This window comes from Puntigrus tetrazona, chromosome 21 (assembly GCF_018831695.1).
Source record: "Puntigrus tetrazona isolate hp1 chromosome 21, ASM1883169v1, whole genome shotgun sequence".
In the NCBI taxonomy this organism is placed as follows: domain Eukaryota; kingdom Metazoa; phylum Chordata; class Actinopteri; order Cypriniformes; family Cyprinidae; genus Puntigrus; species Puntigrus tetrazona.
Window position 1 is genome coordinate 13605235 of NC_056719.1, and position 17352 is coordinate 13622586.

The window sequence follows — 17352 nt, forward strand, 5'->3', positions numbered from 1 at the left end:
GGGAGGAGTAGTTAGCAAAACACGCCTCTTCTCATTTATACAACTTCACTGGAGAGACTTCAGGAGTCTCGCAGCGGCGCGCGCAAGGGCTTTGCTAACTTCACCTAACTCATTTTTATATCGATGGTATTTCTTCGTTAATTTTCTGGACTTACACAACCGCAGAAATGACTCTACCATACTCCCAAAGCGTAACGACACTGAAGACAGTGACCGTCGCGGAACCGAGCACACAGACTGTCCTGACGTCCACTCCTGTCGGGCTAAGCGAAGGGTCGACGACTTACCGAACAGTAAATCTCGCGGGAGCTCAGCTACAGCCGGTCCAGTACATTAACAGCCAAATGGAGGGGAACGTGATGTACGGGGGGGCGCGTTACCTGGTGCCTGTGCAGCAACGGCCCGCGGAGTCCATCGTGTACCTGAGCCAGGCGCCGCGCGTCGTTCAACCGGTGTATTTACAGAACATTCAGCCCGTCAGCGTCAGCAGCGTCGACGAAACCGACACCTACAGGCAAATAGTGAGTGTTCATACTTATTTCTTCCTTTTGCTTTCGTGTTACATTTGTATCCAGATGTTACACATCACTAAAATATCATTTCATTGAATGATATATGGTATTCACAAAGTAACCGTTTACAGGGTTCCAGGTTGTTTGAAATATTAGCAAAACTGGTGAAAAAAAAAAACAAAGAACAAGATGCTGTAGACCAGATGCTGTCGTGTCATTAAAGCTGTGTTGAATATCAGCACATAATGTCAAGCAAAAGTTTGAAGTTTCTTTAGCGCCCCCTAACTTTAGACATACCATAAAACGTTTTATGAAATCAGGACATTGCGCATGCAGAAAATATCAGGTTGTTGTTGGGAAAGGTGAGTGAAGCCCAGACAAATTAACCTCTAAAAGAGTAAAAGATAAAAGAAAGCGTAAATTTCCATAAAATGAAACATGTTTTGATTGTATTTTATTTTCATCGTTGTAAACCTTATCTGATATGAATTGCAATCATTGTGTCCAATATAACCAACATTTTTGTAAAAACTATTTAACAAGTTAAAATAACAGCATACAGCAACGTCAACGAAAGGTGTATTTTCAGATATGCATCTCTTTTTGTTGTTTATTATTTTTGGTTTTTTGAGTGGGCCAGTTTTGATTTTGTTAGTGATATTCACATCGATAGGACGGGTGTGCCTGAAGCCATTCGATTCTTCTGTGCATATATTCTGTGCATGTATTTTATATATATAAAATATTTAAATTTTAAAACCAGGTTCTGCTGTGACAAATTACCCCATTTAATACCACACCCTGGTACTGATTAGTCGAATGAGTCTTTTTTTCCTGGGCAATAGTTGTGTGCGTTAAATACTTGTAGTTTTTTTTGTCAACAAAGCTTCTGTTTATTTACTTAAGTGACAAACTTGTATGTACATGTGTGCAAGTCTTGAGTGTTACGCACAAGACAGCACATTCAAGAAGCTCTTGTTCATTAATGTTTTCTTCTTCTGTATTCAGAACATAAATGGACAAACATCCGTCTTCAGCCAGGTCTCCAGTCCAGTCAAAAGCCCCGAACCCTCTGAGGTAATGAAATAACATTTGCTGTGTATGCAAACAGGCACGTGCAATCCATAACATTTAAACCTGAAAATTGTTTGTATTCATTCATATGGTTAGCACACAAACCCACACACACACCTACGGTTATCCTTGACTTGACTTTCATGTCTTTACATGGTATACACGAGGTACTGTATTACACACACTTTCTTCTGGGTTTGTACATGCCTCTGGCCTGTGATCTGAGCCGGGAGAACAAGCTTTAATGTTACCCAGGCTTTAGAGTGTGTGTAGTTGCACGCACATGCTAATATGACAACAATTTATGCGTTTGAGCACAAGTGCAATACCTGCAGGGTTAAGGGTGTGTCTGACAGAAAGAATGGACTCTGTAATTCCCAGAGGAGACAGTGCGTTAACGCCCATTTAGATTGGGCCCGACAATAGTCATAATATTGCAAGGAAAGTGTTAAAGGGAGTTGTCATTTAACGCAACTGTTAATGTCAACCAGCCTGCAGGTGATAAGAATATGACAGTTGTATGTTGAAAGACCTTAAATGTGTACTACAAAACAAACCATGTGACAAAATATTATTTCACACTGTCATATTGTAAAGATTATGTTTGAGAGATAAATTAAGATTATTAGTGCTGTCATGATTAATCCAAAATTAAAGTTAAAGTTATTTGTTTGCATAATATGTATATGTGCGTACTGTATGTATTTATTACGTGTATATAAATACACACACACACACACACACACACACATGTATGTAGTAGTCAACATTTGAAGTGGACCAAAAAAATGGATAAAAGGTTTTGACCCACTTTAAATGTTGGTAACAGTATGTTTAAGAAATATTTTACATTTAATATATTAAATATATGTATACATTATATAAATATAAATACATAATAAGTCTACTTACACTATTTAAATAAACTCTGATTGGGCTAGTCAACATGAAGAGAGGCGTTTATTGCCCTAATAAGGTGGCATCCATTTAATAATTTCAATGTTTGCATATTGTTTTATAATGTACTGTAAAACTGAGGTGCAGATAATTGCTAATAATTGCAATAAAGAGTATAAATAACAGAAAAACCTGCCATTTTACAGTGTAAATAGAATTCATTGCTGTTTGCACTTAGTGTAAATAACCTCGCTATTTAATAGGCGCTGCTTAAATATATACATGTAAATACATGTAAAATATTTTTCAAATATATGATGTATGTATGTGTTCATACATAATACATATACACAACACACACATATTATGCAAACTTTTTTAAATTAAATATTTTTAAATATGAATCATTTCCGTTATAAATGTACGTTTGTCAAATAATCCAAAATTTGTCAAAATTTCATTTTATTTTGTAATAAAATATATTTTTATTTGTAATAAAATAGATTTTATATTTTGTATTTCTAACATTTCAGACACAAAATATAGACATTTCCTTTATTGCTAAAAGCCTTTTCTCTGTACAAATTTGCAGGGTTTTCAAAGATAATACTCAGCAGAAGGTAAAACATTGTTGCGTTTATTTTGTAAGTTGTCAGGTTTCTAGCAGCGTTATATTAAAATGGTCTGTATAGGTGTTGAAAATGAATTCTGTGGGTTAAACAATGGATGTGAAGATCTAGTGTGTGCCATGTAAGGTTGAGTCATCAGTCTTTCATACAGCAGTTTGAAAAGCATTACACGCAATGATTAAAAGAGGCCCGTCATAGGGTTGTGCTTGCAGACGTGCTGCGACAGGAGTTGGGTGCTTCATCATCAGCTTCGAGTTTCGTACACATAGGAGGATTTTATTGTAATTAGACTTCTTGCTCTCAGACATACTTGGGTTTGTAATGAGAGATAGCATTGAAGGCTGGTCGGGAGATTCTCATGATGTCATTCTGATGTCATTGGTCTAACACATGCAGTGATGAATACAAAAATGGATTTCTGAGAAGAAAGTGCGATGCATTACTTTATGTAAGAATTGAAGCAATATTGGCTTTGGCTCAGTTAAGTTGAATGTTTTAGGTACTTTACATAATCCAGTATGTATTGTACATTTGAATATTTCAAGCTAGTTAGGAATAAATTAAATGTGTGCAGGAAAAATACTATTTTATGTAATAAAATATATTTGCATTTAGCTAAAAAAAGTGCTACTGAATCTACAAAACTGTCAAACAATTAATAATAATGTAGTATCGGTATTATTATTATCATTATTATATAAAATAGTTTTAAAATGTATTCTTCTACAGTTTTTAAGTAAGTTTTGGGGTTTTTAATTATTTAAAAAAAAACATCTAGAAAGGCCTGTAATCATGACCATAATGCATTATTAGTCAGACTCAGATAATGCATTAGGTCAGATGATTCAGAACTTGATTAAAACGTTTTGACTTTTTCCCATGATTTTACTGATTGACAGCTCATAATTTTGGCTTCACTTTTGCAAAACACTGTCTTGGAGCTAAATCTGAATGCAAAACTATGTTAAGCTTCACTGTAATAGAGGAGAGAATTTCCAGTATGTAAAATATCATTATTAATTACCATGCACGAATACCAACTGGCTATTTTAAGTTCCCAGGTAAGACTTTAAGTAAATTGTCTTTCAAAATGAATACGAAAGAACCAGCATTACTTGATTATAAAAAGCTAAATTACTGCAAAAAAAAAGTTCAACAACAGTAAAAAGGGTTCTTTATTAAGGGATTTCGCTTATTTTCATTTATAACAATCATTAGTTTAAAATTATATTTACCTTTTTCATGTTGTACAATGCTTAAAAACTAAAACAAAGTCCCTTCGTGTCTTCAAATGTTAAAAGTATCTCTCTTCAATGGCTTCCTGCAGTCAAACACAGCTTGAAAACCGAGCTCCAGAGCTGTTCTTACACTGGTACAGAGAGGCATTTGGCTCACACATTGACCCATTTTTGCAGACAGTAAGGTATTGTGAAAAGCCAAAGCCAGTCGCAGGTTTATTGGCAATGATTATGTTCATCCAGTGTCTACTCATAATTCACTGGAATATGCTTATCAAAAGTTAGATAAGATATAACTGTTTGTTGCGCTTTATATTAAAGCGGAGGGAGCCTTAAGCCTACATTTCCTAATTAAAAGTAACATTTCCAGAACTCATTTTTTCGAAATTTAATGACCATTAAAGTTTCTACAGCTTGTGGAAGCGGATTTGGACTTTACATGTACATACATTTGATGCAAATTAGGAATCAAATGGAGGACCCGATTTAAAGGCGAAGTACAAAGTATTTTTCAGATCTTTAACATGGAATAATATACAAAAAACAAATTTTTGTGTATTTGCTTTTTTTTTTTTGTACGGACCTTATGTAATGTTTATTTTACAATTACAGATTGCAATAGCACTTCCTGCACATTCCTATGCAGAGTTACTCAATGCTACCGCGGCAACGAAGTTACAGCAGTACAACTGAATGAAATTTGCATATAAGAGAAAGTTCAGGTGATCTGTAATTACTCCTAGAAATCAGTCACACTTTACATTGGGTGGCCTTAACTACTATGTACTTACATAAACAAATAAGTAAAATGTACTTATTGTGTTTATAATGTATTGCAAAACATTTTAATAACCTAAATAAAGGTTTAAATAAAGGTTAGGTGGTATGGGTTAACAATGTAATTATAAATGCAATTACATAAATTAATTAAAGATAATTACACAGAGGTATTTTTATGAATATAATCACAATGTAAAATCATGTATGTACATTATAAGTGCATTAATTTAGTACAATTCAATAATTTAGTACACAGAGGTTAAGGCCACCTAATATAAAGTGCAAACTCTTGCAATAACTCATATATCATTTTTAATGCACGCTCTTACTCAGTACGTATATGTGAGAATTAGTTGGTTTTGGCGATACTAGCTCTAGTTATATTGAGTTAAACTGGAAGCACTAAATCTTTCTTGTTATGTGCCCTTGCTTGCTGCTTGTAGGAACCTGCTGTGACTTGTCAGACACTAAATGTACATGTCCAAAGTACGTTTCAATCATTGATTATTTCTTATGCATCTAATCTCGTAAGAACACACCCAAACACAATCTTTAATTTACACAACTCTACATTCACTCATGCACTGCTAATCCTGTAAAAATCACAAGTTTAGTAATACGCGCAACAGTTAACAAAGTCGGCTCATTGTTGTCGCAGCTTCAAACCGGTTTTTGCACAGCGGCCTCAGTAGCGAGGCCACACAAACACACACCCAGTTAACACCGTCACTGCTGCTCTTTCTGCCACAGAATGTGTGGAATGTTCCCAAGGACTGACACACCCGCTTTCAAAAAACACATTTTTATGTAAGAGCTCTCTAAACAGATATTAACGCCTGCAAACACCTGGGCAAGTTTCTCTTTTCCAAAGTGCTACTGCCGCACTGGTAAACCTGCATTTGTTTTTACTGTGACAGAACAGGTGTGGGATGCATGCTCCAGTTGCTGGTCCTACAGGTCGCTTAGTGTTAGTTTAATTTATTTAATTTTGAAAATCTTAAAATGAGGCACACAAATTTGCTGATTGGATATGGAATGTGGATATGGAACAAAATAGTAAAATGAATGAAACAAAAATGCAGTGATTTATTAATTGTTTATTTTTGATGAGAATAACTATTGAAAATAATAGAGAGGAAAAAAGCTCAAATTGAAATTGCCACTCATTTCCTGAAATGTTGCATATGCAAATGATGCATTATCTAATTAAATGCATTATCTAATTAAATATGCACTGTTTTGTATGCATTCAGAACACATAAACACTCAAAAAGTAGGTGTTTTATTTACTCTAGACTGAAACAACAGAAAGGCGAAAAAGCCCAAAATCTCTAAATTGATCAGTACCTGAAAAAAATAATTTCTTATTTTATCTTTTTATTTTGGGGTGAAATATGACCTGGCCATTTTTTGGTAAGATTCTGTCAACCACTAACATTTTTACTTAAAGTAGAAACACAAGGAATGATGATGATGTAATGTCATATGGGTAAACGACTTACAATTATGTCAATGCAATTTTAATATTTAAGCATAAGATCCCTTGTAGTGTCAGTTCATTTATAATTCGGGATGAAACTAGACCCTGAGTGAACCGTAAGTAGTGATTCTCTCTCATGGATGAGTGGAATCCAGCCCAACCACTCCGACACACCTCAACTTCAGTGTTGTGCCATAAATCATTATAAATACTACTTAAACACCGCTAACGCTTTTAGTATACAAAAACATCAATCATTTTAAACACTATTAACTAGGGATGAAATCATTATGCACCTAAATAGTACATTTGGCCAGTAATTATTTTTTTTTAAGAAAAGCTTTCACAGCTTTATATATTATCTAATCTTAAAGGTGAGGTAGGCAATTTTGGAGAGGCTAGCAATAGCAAGTTAGCTTTGAAGACATAATATACCACTTTCTACAAATCACTTATCCTTCCTTTAAAACAGAAAACAGATATTTTAACAATAGAAATTATGGAATATCTTCAAATTTACTTTGAACACAACATGACATATATTTTTTTTATTTCATTGCAGAATGTAACTGTATATTAGATTGGTTGTATACAACCAATACAGCATACAGTATACTTGTGTAACCCATATTATATATTAAAACATCATCAATATATTCTGTAAAGCTGCTTTTGAATATTGTGTATTGTCAAAAACACTATATAAATAAATTTAGGTTGACTTTCAAAAATCACAGCAATGCAGATAATTGCATAAAAAATGCATATACTGGCCGGTCATATTATGCATTTCCACCGCTGCTAATGCTTTTTAGCAGATGACAATTTTTAGAACAAGGAATTTGCATAAAGACCCTTCCATCAACAGCTTCATTTGCTACATGCTTCGAATTCTTTTGCCACTCCTCAGTATTTATGGTCCACTCATTTCTCGGCATGTAGTTATGTTTCTGCTTTAAGAATAATAGTGGAGATTTCACTCAGGAGTGTCTGATGCTGTGTTTTAATTACTATTCTATGAAGTGAGAACTGGCTGATTTCTCTCACTCACAATCTAGTGTAACGAATTTAACACATACTTGAAAACGTTAAGCCTCATTTCTAAACGTACATAGACAGTTTTTGTGAAGTTTCCTCCATTTTGATGTACTGACTGTTATGTAAGAATCAAATTTTGCATGTTTCGAGGAATAATAGCTGATGTGTTGATAGCTGATTTGTTTGCTGAGTTGATTAGTTGATAAACTGATAGAAACTCAACATAGCTTTCACTCCCACTCAAACTATCCTGTCCATACTTTGTGCCTTTTCCAGTCGGAGCTGGTGGAGACTTCAAGCATTCGAGAGGAAATTGTTGACCTGAAAGAAATAAAGAATGGTCTTTCTGAAATTAAGACAGAGATTATTGATGTGGAACCAATCGCCAAGATGGACAACCGCTTCTTTGGTGAGCTTCTTGCTGAGGTTTACCGCAAGAACTCAGATATTCACACCTGCATCTCCGATCATGTGGCCAAGATTCGTGGAAGGTGAAGTACTTCTTTTTTATTTATTAATGTAAATTTGCTGTGTAAATTTTATGTTTCATTCTTAGCAAATTTCTTTCTTTCTTTGAAGATTTGCATGGAGATAACGCTAAGCAACCATTAACCCTGTCAATCTAGAAGATTGAAGACTTAGCACACTTAGAGCAAACCAGTTACAGACCATTATCTAAAATGAAATCTCATCTGTTTACTTAATCTTCAGTCACTTTCACAAATGCTTTATTAGAGTGATCAAAATCCTGAAACCTCTACACCTTGTCCAAAATTGTCCAGAAATGCTTAATCCTGCAATTAATGGCAAGTTAAGAGGTTCTGTACTTTACACATTGGAAATGATTGTGAGAACAGCAACACCTCTGGACGCCTCTGCTTTAAGATTTTTTTTTGCTTTTTTGACTCATTCATATTGTTCTTTGTCTCTGCAGGAAACACCTTCTGGACCCCACCATTGACTATAAGGTAGGGAGTGGCAAATTATTCAGTTCCTGAGGAGTTGGCTGTATGTTTTCCATGTTGCATAAAGCATTTCAAGTTTCATTTGGTTAATTCCAAACTTTAATGTTATCATTAAAAATAAAAATTTGTCAGTGACATTGATATCACTTTAGAATTTTTTGACATTTTCTAAAAAATATTAAAATGCAATTCATGAAAAAAATTACTTTACTGCACCTTCTTTATAATGAAAATTATTTAAAAAAATAAATATAAAATAAATAAAGTAAAAGCTTATCAAGTTGATAGATTGTCCTGTTATTAAATCCGAATTCCAGAAATGTTGGGATGTTTTTTCAATTTGAATAAAATAAAAACTAAAAGAATTTCAAATCACATGAACCAATATTTTATTCACAATAGAACATAGATAACATAACAAATGTTTAAAATGAAAAAAATGTATACTTTTAATCCACTAAATTTTATGCACAACATGAGCTTTCAAATTTGATGCCTGCTATAGGTCTTTAAATAGTTTGCATGTTTAACGTGAAGTAGCATCACCTTTTCTTTTCAAAACAGTTTGAAGATGTCTGGGCATTGAGGTTTGGAGTTTTATTGTTAGAATTTGGTCCCATTTTTGCCTCATAGGTTTACAGCTGCTGAAGAGGTTGTGGTCAGCTTTGATGTTTTATGATGTACCAAATTTTCTCTATTGTTGAAAGATTTGGACTGTAGGCAGGCCAATTTAGCACCCAGACTCTTTTACTTAGAACCATGGTGTTGTAATAGCTGCAGTATGGCTTTTTTGTTAGTTTCCTGCTGAAATAGACTTCATCTGAAGGAACATATGTTGCTCTCCCTCCTCTTTAGCCTAGAGGACACAGCTTCCATGATTTGGGCTCTTCTGACCATAGAACACTTTTTCAATTTGAAACTGTTTTAAATGAGCCTTGGCCCTCAGGGCACAACAGCACTTCTAGACCATGCTCACATAAAGCTTTCCTTTTACCAACAGTAGTTTCTGAAAGTATTCCTGAGCCCATTTAGTAAGAGTGATGCATGACTACCACAGGCATCTTTGAATGTCTTTGACCTTGTCTCTTACACACAGAGATTTCTCGATTTCTCGATTTTTTTGGTGGTATTATGCACTGTAGATGATGAGATTTGCAAGGCCTTTGTTTGTTTTTGCATTTTATAATATTTTTTAAACATTCTTTTGTAGAGCCTCTGCTCATCTTTACTTCTGAGACAACCCTTTCATAGAAAATCATATTACAGACCTGACGTCAGTGAACTGAATTAGTTGCTAGATGTTCTCCCAGCTGAATATTTGTAAAATTGTTGCTGTGTCAACATTTTTGAGACTTGTAACAGGCATCAAATTTGAAATGAGCTCATTTAGTGCATAAAAGTGTACATTTTCTCATTTTAAACGTTTGTTATATTACCTATGTACTTTGTGAATAAAATATTGGCTCGCATGATTTGAAAGTCTTTATTTTTTACTTTGTTCAAATTTAAAAAACGTTTTAACATTTGAATTGTCATAATTAAGCAAGAATTATCATTTAAATGTAATTCTTGAAAAGAAAAGCTTAGTATATAGCGCATAATAATTTTTGCCTATTATTTAATTTTTTTATAAAGTTTTAAAACTTTTCACATTAAAGTTGTTAAACTCGTATCTGTTTTTGTGTGTGTGTGTGTGTGTGTGCAGGTGGAAAAAGAAGAAATAGAGAGTCTCATTCCTAAAGGAGTGTCTGAACTGACTAAGCAACAAATCCGCTACCTGCTGCAGGTGAGAGCTTATAGACACATTATGAATGCCTGCCTTGCCCACTTCCACTCAGATCCACCCACCTCCCAGTACACCCCACCCTCAGACACCTCTTCTGACAGCAATAGATTATTCATTTATGAGCCTGTCCCAGGAATGCATGTTCCTCCAGGCACAACGGAGCCTCACAGTTCTTCTTTTTATTTCACACAGGAGTACAATAAAAATAGATACCCACAGATACAGCAGTTTTTAAAAGTTTTTTTACACATAATAGATGTATAACACATTCAACTTTGAGTTAGAGAATAATTGCTGTCATTTGTTTTATGTGTTTTTTGAATGACCCTGAAATAAGTGCAATTATATAATAAAAAAAAATCTTCTTTTTTCTCATGTAGACTCGTATGACGGCTGATAAGACCATGCGTCTGTTGATGGCCACGTTTAGCAGTCTGCGAGAGGAGCTAGTGCATATGCAGGACGATCTAAGGGTGAGCGCAATCATTCTACCACTAAACCAACCCACAGCCTCCTATCCTCTAAAAACAGTCCCCAGTTTCCACTGTAGATGTGGTGATGAAATGCTTTAGGTTCTGCCCCGTGGGCGTGCGTTTGTTGTACAACCCAGCTTTCAGCTGACCTTGTCTTTTTCAAGGTGTGATGCGTGTATAAACAGATTCAAGTGCATGATGTAACAGCTACACAACGTTGTCTTTATTTTGTTTTAGTGTTTGATAAAATATCAAAGTGCCATACGTGGGACATTTACAAGACTTCTATAATAGTATGCGTGTTGTTTTTGCAAGTACAGGTTTCGATTATTGCGTTATATCACAAGTATATCACAGAAAGCCAACCTGCTTTGTTGGTACGGCGAGGGGCTTTCATTTCCTGTTTGACTGAACAAAGCTTCTGCTCAGTTAAACATATATCATCGAGTCACTGCAAATGCATGCACATATTTTTAGTCGGTAAGCCAACATGTTGTGGCCAACAGCTAGTGAGGACTACAGCGGCTACGTCAGTGTCACTAATTATTCAATCACTTAAAGTTTTTTACTTGAAGTTAATTAATTATAATTAAACTTTGTGCACTGTCTTTTTTGAAACTAGAACCTGCTGATTGAGCAATATACAAGTACACTGAATGCAATGTGCACATATACATGCTGGTCAGTTGTAGCCTTTTGCTGTTATTATGTTATGACTAGTGCTGAACAGTTTTGGGAAAATATGGTTGCGATCTTTTTTTAATAGTGACATATGTCTATAAATACTGCTACTAATAATAGTAAAGGTTCTGTAAAATAATATTTTATTATGATTATTACTACAAAATGAAATAATCGTTTATGACTTGGGCTAAATTTTTTTTGAAAAATCTGATCCCTTCTCTTTTGTTGACAGAAGCCAGTTTTTAGTTGCTTCTTATTTCAGGAAGGGAAGATTGCTGGCACATGTTGGCTTCCCAAATGCATGTTATAAGCAGTTCAAACTCAGAACAGATGCAAAAAGCAGAATTTACTGTGTACTAAGCTGCTCGCATTGATCACAATGACACACTTTACTCTAAAGGCAGAATATATATTAATTCAATTAAACTGTAGTACTACTCTTTAGACACGCCCACTTGACACGCCCCCAGGTGTGAGGATCTCTCGTGGGGGAATTGTAAAGCTGTATCTTTTTGATCATTGTCACTCTCTTCTCAAGAAATTAAAAATAAATAAAACTTAAATCAATTTTTAATTACGTTTTGTAGTTTGTTCAGGGGGGGTTTGAAGATAACAGCCTGTCTTTGTTAAAAGACCAAAAGTGTTGTTTTAAATTTAAAGTATGGCCTTTTGAAAACCCAACAGTGTATTTTTATTACTTTAACCATGTACAGTTATATGGTTGGTTGCACTTGGATTTATTGTGTAAGTTTTATTGTGCAGCGTCTGGAGAGTGAGAAGGAGGAGCTGGAGAGAGATCTGAGCTTCAAGGCAGATCAGACTCTGCAATACGACAGACTGCTGGAGACCGTACGTGAGCACAACAGACAACTGCAGGTAGGGGGCGCCACAAAACTTCCCATAACCACCTTTCATTGATTTTGCAAAAAAAAACCATGCAAAAACATGCAAATCATGACTTTATATGTTAAATGTGACCCTTCATTATCTTAGGCGACTGTGAAGGAAACTAATAATTCTCAGCGTACTCTAGAAAGTCAGCTACTGACCATGCAGAGCAAAGACCCCAGCAAAGACTTCCGCATTAAAGAACTGGAGGGCAGCAAGAGAGCTCTGGAGCAGGAAAATGAGCTGCTCAGGAAGAAGGTGGGAAAATTTATTCTGTATTTCATGTTCAGTAAGTTCAGTATCACTTTTGCAAATGCAAATATTTATTTTAATATACACACTTGCTGTTTTGTAAATTTGTAAAACATTTGGTCTCACTTTATTCTGTGGCCTTAATATATACTTACATTTAAATTAATCATTTGGTACAATGCACATACATGTTTTTACATTGTACTTATATATATTTTAAATACCTATATGTAATTATATTTGTAATTACAGTGTTGATCCGTCCCTTACATCTTAACCCACCTCTAAACTTATCCATATCACCAAACCTGTCCCTAACCTTAGCCGTATCCCACCTCAAAAGTGTTGCAATACAATATGACCACAATATGTAAATTGTACTTATTTTGGAGTTACATAAGTACATTATGTAAGTACATAAGGCCACCTAATATAAAGAGTGACCAAACTTTTTATTTAAATAAAAAGACTTACACTGTGGCTCACTCAATCCAACTATACATGCCATCATTTTATGTTTCAGAATTTATTGTTGTTAAATGCAGTGATAATTAGTAGTTTTGTGTCTTATTTTTGTCTTCTCTTCCTTGTCTTGTCTTCCTTTTAATGGTTTCTGTGGATATATGGTATCTCTTCCACAGTTGGCAGGGCAGTGCAGTAGTTCTACTGTCCAAATCAAAACACAGGAACTGTCCAGAGAGTATGAACAGATGCTGAAAGATCTACGAGAGGAGAAGGACCGAGAACTTAAGAGCCTGCGGGTAAGTAAATAATCGGACAATAAGAAGAAGAAAAAACACTTTTTAAGCAAAACACACTTAACCGTGGTAAATTTGGTATAATAAACAGTCTCAAAAATTACGTTGAGACCAATACAATAAAAACTCAAATGTAAACAGACTTAAATATTGTTCAGTATTAGAATTTTTTGTCGAAATTGGTCGTCAAATAATGTTGTTTCATATACACACTACTGTAAGATTTTTTGAATGTTTTTTAAAAGAAGTTTCTTATGCTAACCAAGACTACACTGATTAACATCACGGTAAAAACTAATAACGTAAAATGTTATTACAGTTTAAAGTTTTTTTTTTTTACTCTAGTCTTTACTCTAGTCTTAAGTAATAGTTTAGGTTAAACATTTCTTCTTATTATCAATGATAAAAAAAGTCATGCCGCTAATATTGTTGTGGAAAACTTGAAACATTTTGTCAGGATTTTAGGATTGTCTTTGTTAAATAAAACTATTAATTTATTAAAATAAAACAAATTAAATAAAACTGAACCCAAAATGTAAACGATAGTGTAGAATCATTCAAATGCGCTGTCAATACATATACAATTCTATTTTATATTACATTTAATACATATAGCATATATATATATTTTTTTTCTAGACCCAGCTTGTAAAGATCCAGACCGAGCGCACCATTACACAGACTTCTGACAGCGGTTTGGAGATGCGTATCTCTGAGCTCCTTTCCAAACTAGAACAACGTGAAAGTGTCATCAGACACCAGGAGGAGGTACGTCAACATTACAAAACAGGCATAAAATACTTTGTCCAAGTTGTTTTTAACAAGCGTTCAATGCAGTTGTCATCAGTTCTGCCATGTGATGCGGTAGAGTGACATTTACCCAATGTTTCTTTGAGTTTTGGCCATCATCAGTTACCAGAATTTGACAGCTTGGAAGCCTGCTGGAAAAACATTAAGCTAAATGTGCTGGGTCGCTGCTTTTATGAACCTTTAATTTCTGTCATGCTGTGTAACATATGCTGTCTATCATTCAGGAAATGTCTTAGCAACATTTTTTTTTGTTTTTATCCCTGAGCAACTGGAGTACAATTAATCAAGGTTTACTGTAAAACATAGGAACAAGGAAAAATTTAACATATAAATAGTTTTAAAACCAGGTTTTGAAGTTTTGTGCTGCTTAGTTAGTGGAAAAACTTGAATTTAATCAAGGTTAAAGATGAATTCAGTCATTTATTATGTACATTATATATTTTTTGTTGGAAAAATAGATATTTAATCAAATTATTTCAGCAGACCATTTTGACATTTAAAGGAAAACAATTTCTGTTTCTCATCATAAGGAGCAGCAATTGGCATCATAGTTCACATTCTTTAGTCTCTGCATTACCTCAGCCTCATTACTTTTGAGGAATGTGAAGTCATTTTACAATTTGAACAGATACCTCTCTTCTTTCCTACTGTAGTACTTCATTCTGACCTTTGACCTTGCACTTTTAGGAAATCAGGCGACTCAAACAGCAGAAGGTCGACAACTCCAGCAGTACGACGAGGACCGTCGTTACCAAGAGGTGTGTGTGTGTGTTTTTTGGCATATAAGTACTATGTGGAAACTAAACTGCAATTCAGTCCTAATCATCATTGTGAACTTTCTCTCATCACGAACAGATACATGAACCAGTACCCTATTCTGGGTCTGCTGAGTGACGAGTACCAGTACACACCACCCATTAAAGAGGACAGGACTGTCGTCATCGAGAGTTCGGGGGTCAGCACGCGAGTCATCTAGACTGTAAGATTTAAATAGTTTATATTTATATGCAGTAATATTAAATGCACACAGTTACATTTAAAATGCATTAAAATGAAATGAAATTATAATTTTAAATATATACATGGTATCCAGAAACTGTTTGCTGTAGTTGCACTAGAAGTTTCACACGATTTCCATCATTTCACACCTTGTCCAAAGCATTTATCTTAAGCATGTGTTTGTCTGGGAACAGAACACTGAAGTACACTGTTCAGTAGTTAATAATAGATCGCTCCCTGGCGTAGAGGGCCCATGCTAAATTCTGCTTGAGCATAAATGAATGAGGCTGTCATTCTGAACCAAACGTATGATGTCAACTTTTTTTTTTGCCAGAGATCTCATTATTTTACACACAATAAACCACAAAAAAAATAAAAAAAATGATGCAACATAGCAGAATGCATAGTTAATCGCATTGCTGCTCAAACGCAGGACTGTCTTGCCATAAGCACAACAAAGACCAGAGGTGCTGGGATCTTGCACTAGTTTTAAATGTTAACTGCAGCCCAGTGAATGTTTCCATCGACACCAGAACATCTTTACAAAACGTGTCGAGTTGACGAATCTCGCAGTGATATTTTCAGAATGTATGAACCAATTTTTCTAAGTGTCATTGCTGGGCGTACTTTCTGGGAAGGAAGCCAGCGTGTTTCCACATATTCGCATCAGAATGAGGACAGACTGGGCTGGAATTCAAGGTTTACTACAAAGAAAGTCAGAGAAGCTTGCCAGCAATGTTTTATCATTCATACTACTATACAAAACAAATCATTAAATCTGACAAGCATTCTCGAGGTATAATAAACGCTGACAGGGGAAGTCCAAGAATTAGATAAGATATTTATCAGCTAGTCAGTGTATAAGAATAAGATGTCTTGTGAATTCTGCCCTATGTGTTTAAAGAACACTTTTTTTTCTGACAGGGATGAACAGGAAGACGATATAGATGCCTTCCCGGTTTCACCGTCCAAATCTCATTCCTTCCCTCTCTCCCTGCATGCTGCCCTCTTTCCAGTGGTGATGGTGGCGCTAACTTTTTAGTTTCCATGCTTTGGAATTGGATAATGCCTTATGAAGTTAGAACAGCAGTAACAGCATTTTATGAAAAATGCACAAAATCTTTCACAAGCGTTGTGTTTGTTAGAATACCGTGTCACTACTGATAGTTATTTTTCTATTTTGGTTTCATCTATTATCGTATGATGCACCACAAGCCTTATTAGCCTCCTGTCAACACTACTGAAAGCATGTAAATATTTGGAGAGAAATGATTTGCAAATATCATATACCTTGACTGGAATAAATGTTGAGCATTGTCAGCAATGTTAAAGGTAATTGCTGATTTTGTTGGTTTTCTTATTCATTTGGGTATATTAATTATTCAAATATTATTTGTTTTTTATTGTTATATGACAGAGGTGATGCTCCGTGTAGAAAATAATGTATGTCATATATGTCATAGTGGTCGAATGATGCATGATTTTTGTTTTTACATTGGCCCATGCAGGCCCATGGAGAGCAGGGTGACCCACTATATATAAATACAAAAGTCTGGGGTTGGTAACATTTTCTGACGCTTTTGAAAGTCTTAGCATGGATGCATTCATTTGATCATATAGTAAAAAATATTATGATTTAAAGTAACTTTTCTAATTTTAATAAAATGTGTGTATATATATATATATATATACGAAGGTAAAACATAATTTTCTGAAAAAAAGTTTTCTTCAATTTTTTAAATAAATAAAAATATTAAAAGAACTTTGTAATACATTTTTACTGTCACTTTTTGATCAATTTAATGCATCTTTGGTGAGTAAACGTAATTGTTTTTAAATAATAAAAAGAACTGATCCCAAACGGTTCAACGGTAAAGACAAAAGACAAACACAATAAAAAGAAAGAAAATTGAGAAATTAGAAAATCACATCATCTGTTTACAAAGCTTTCAGATGTTATAACTGACACAAGGAGGCGCCAACACAGTACTCAGCCAAAGCCAAATATCTGCTTATTTATTGGTCTGGCTGATACTAGGGTAGACCACTAATATGTAATGTAAGCTGGTGAGGGGTTTTCCTGCTTTAA

The 17352-nt window shown here is 34.6% G+C and overlaps 1 protein-coding gene across 1 annotated transcript; it reads left to right on the top strand.

Annotated features, from left to right (window-relative positions):
* The first annotated feature begins 40 nt into the window (after window positions 1-40).
* Window positions 41-16992, top strand: pof1b (POF1B actin binding protein). Its single transcript, XM_043221716.1, has 13 exons — window positions 41-521; window positions 1521-1589; window positions 7925-8139; window positions 8583-8616; window positions 10319-10399; window positions 10780-10872; window positions 12319-12432; window positions 12550-12702; window positions 13338-13457; window positions 14094-14222; window positions 14952-15022; window positions 15120-15243; window positions 16188-16992. The coding sequence occupies exons 1-12, from the start codon at window positions 168-170 to the stop codon at window positions 15238-15240; spliced, it is 1554 nt and encodes a 517-aa protein (XP_043077651.1). The 5' UTR covers window positions 41-167; the 3' UTR covers window positions 15241-15243; window positions 16188-16992.
* The last annotated feature ends 360 nt before the right edge of the window (window positions 16993-17352 follow it).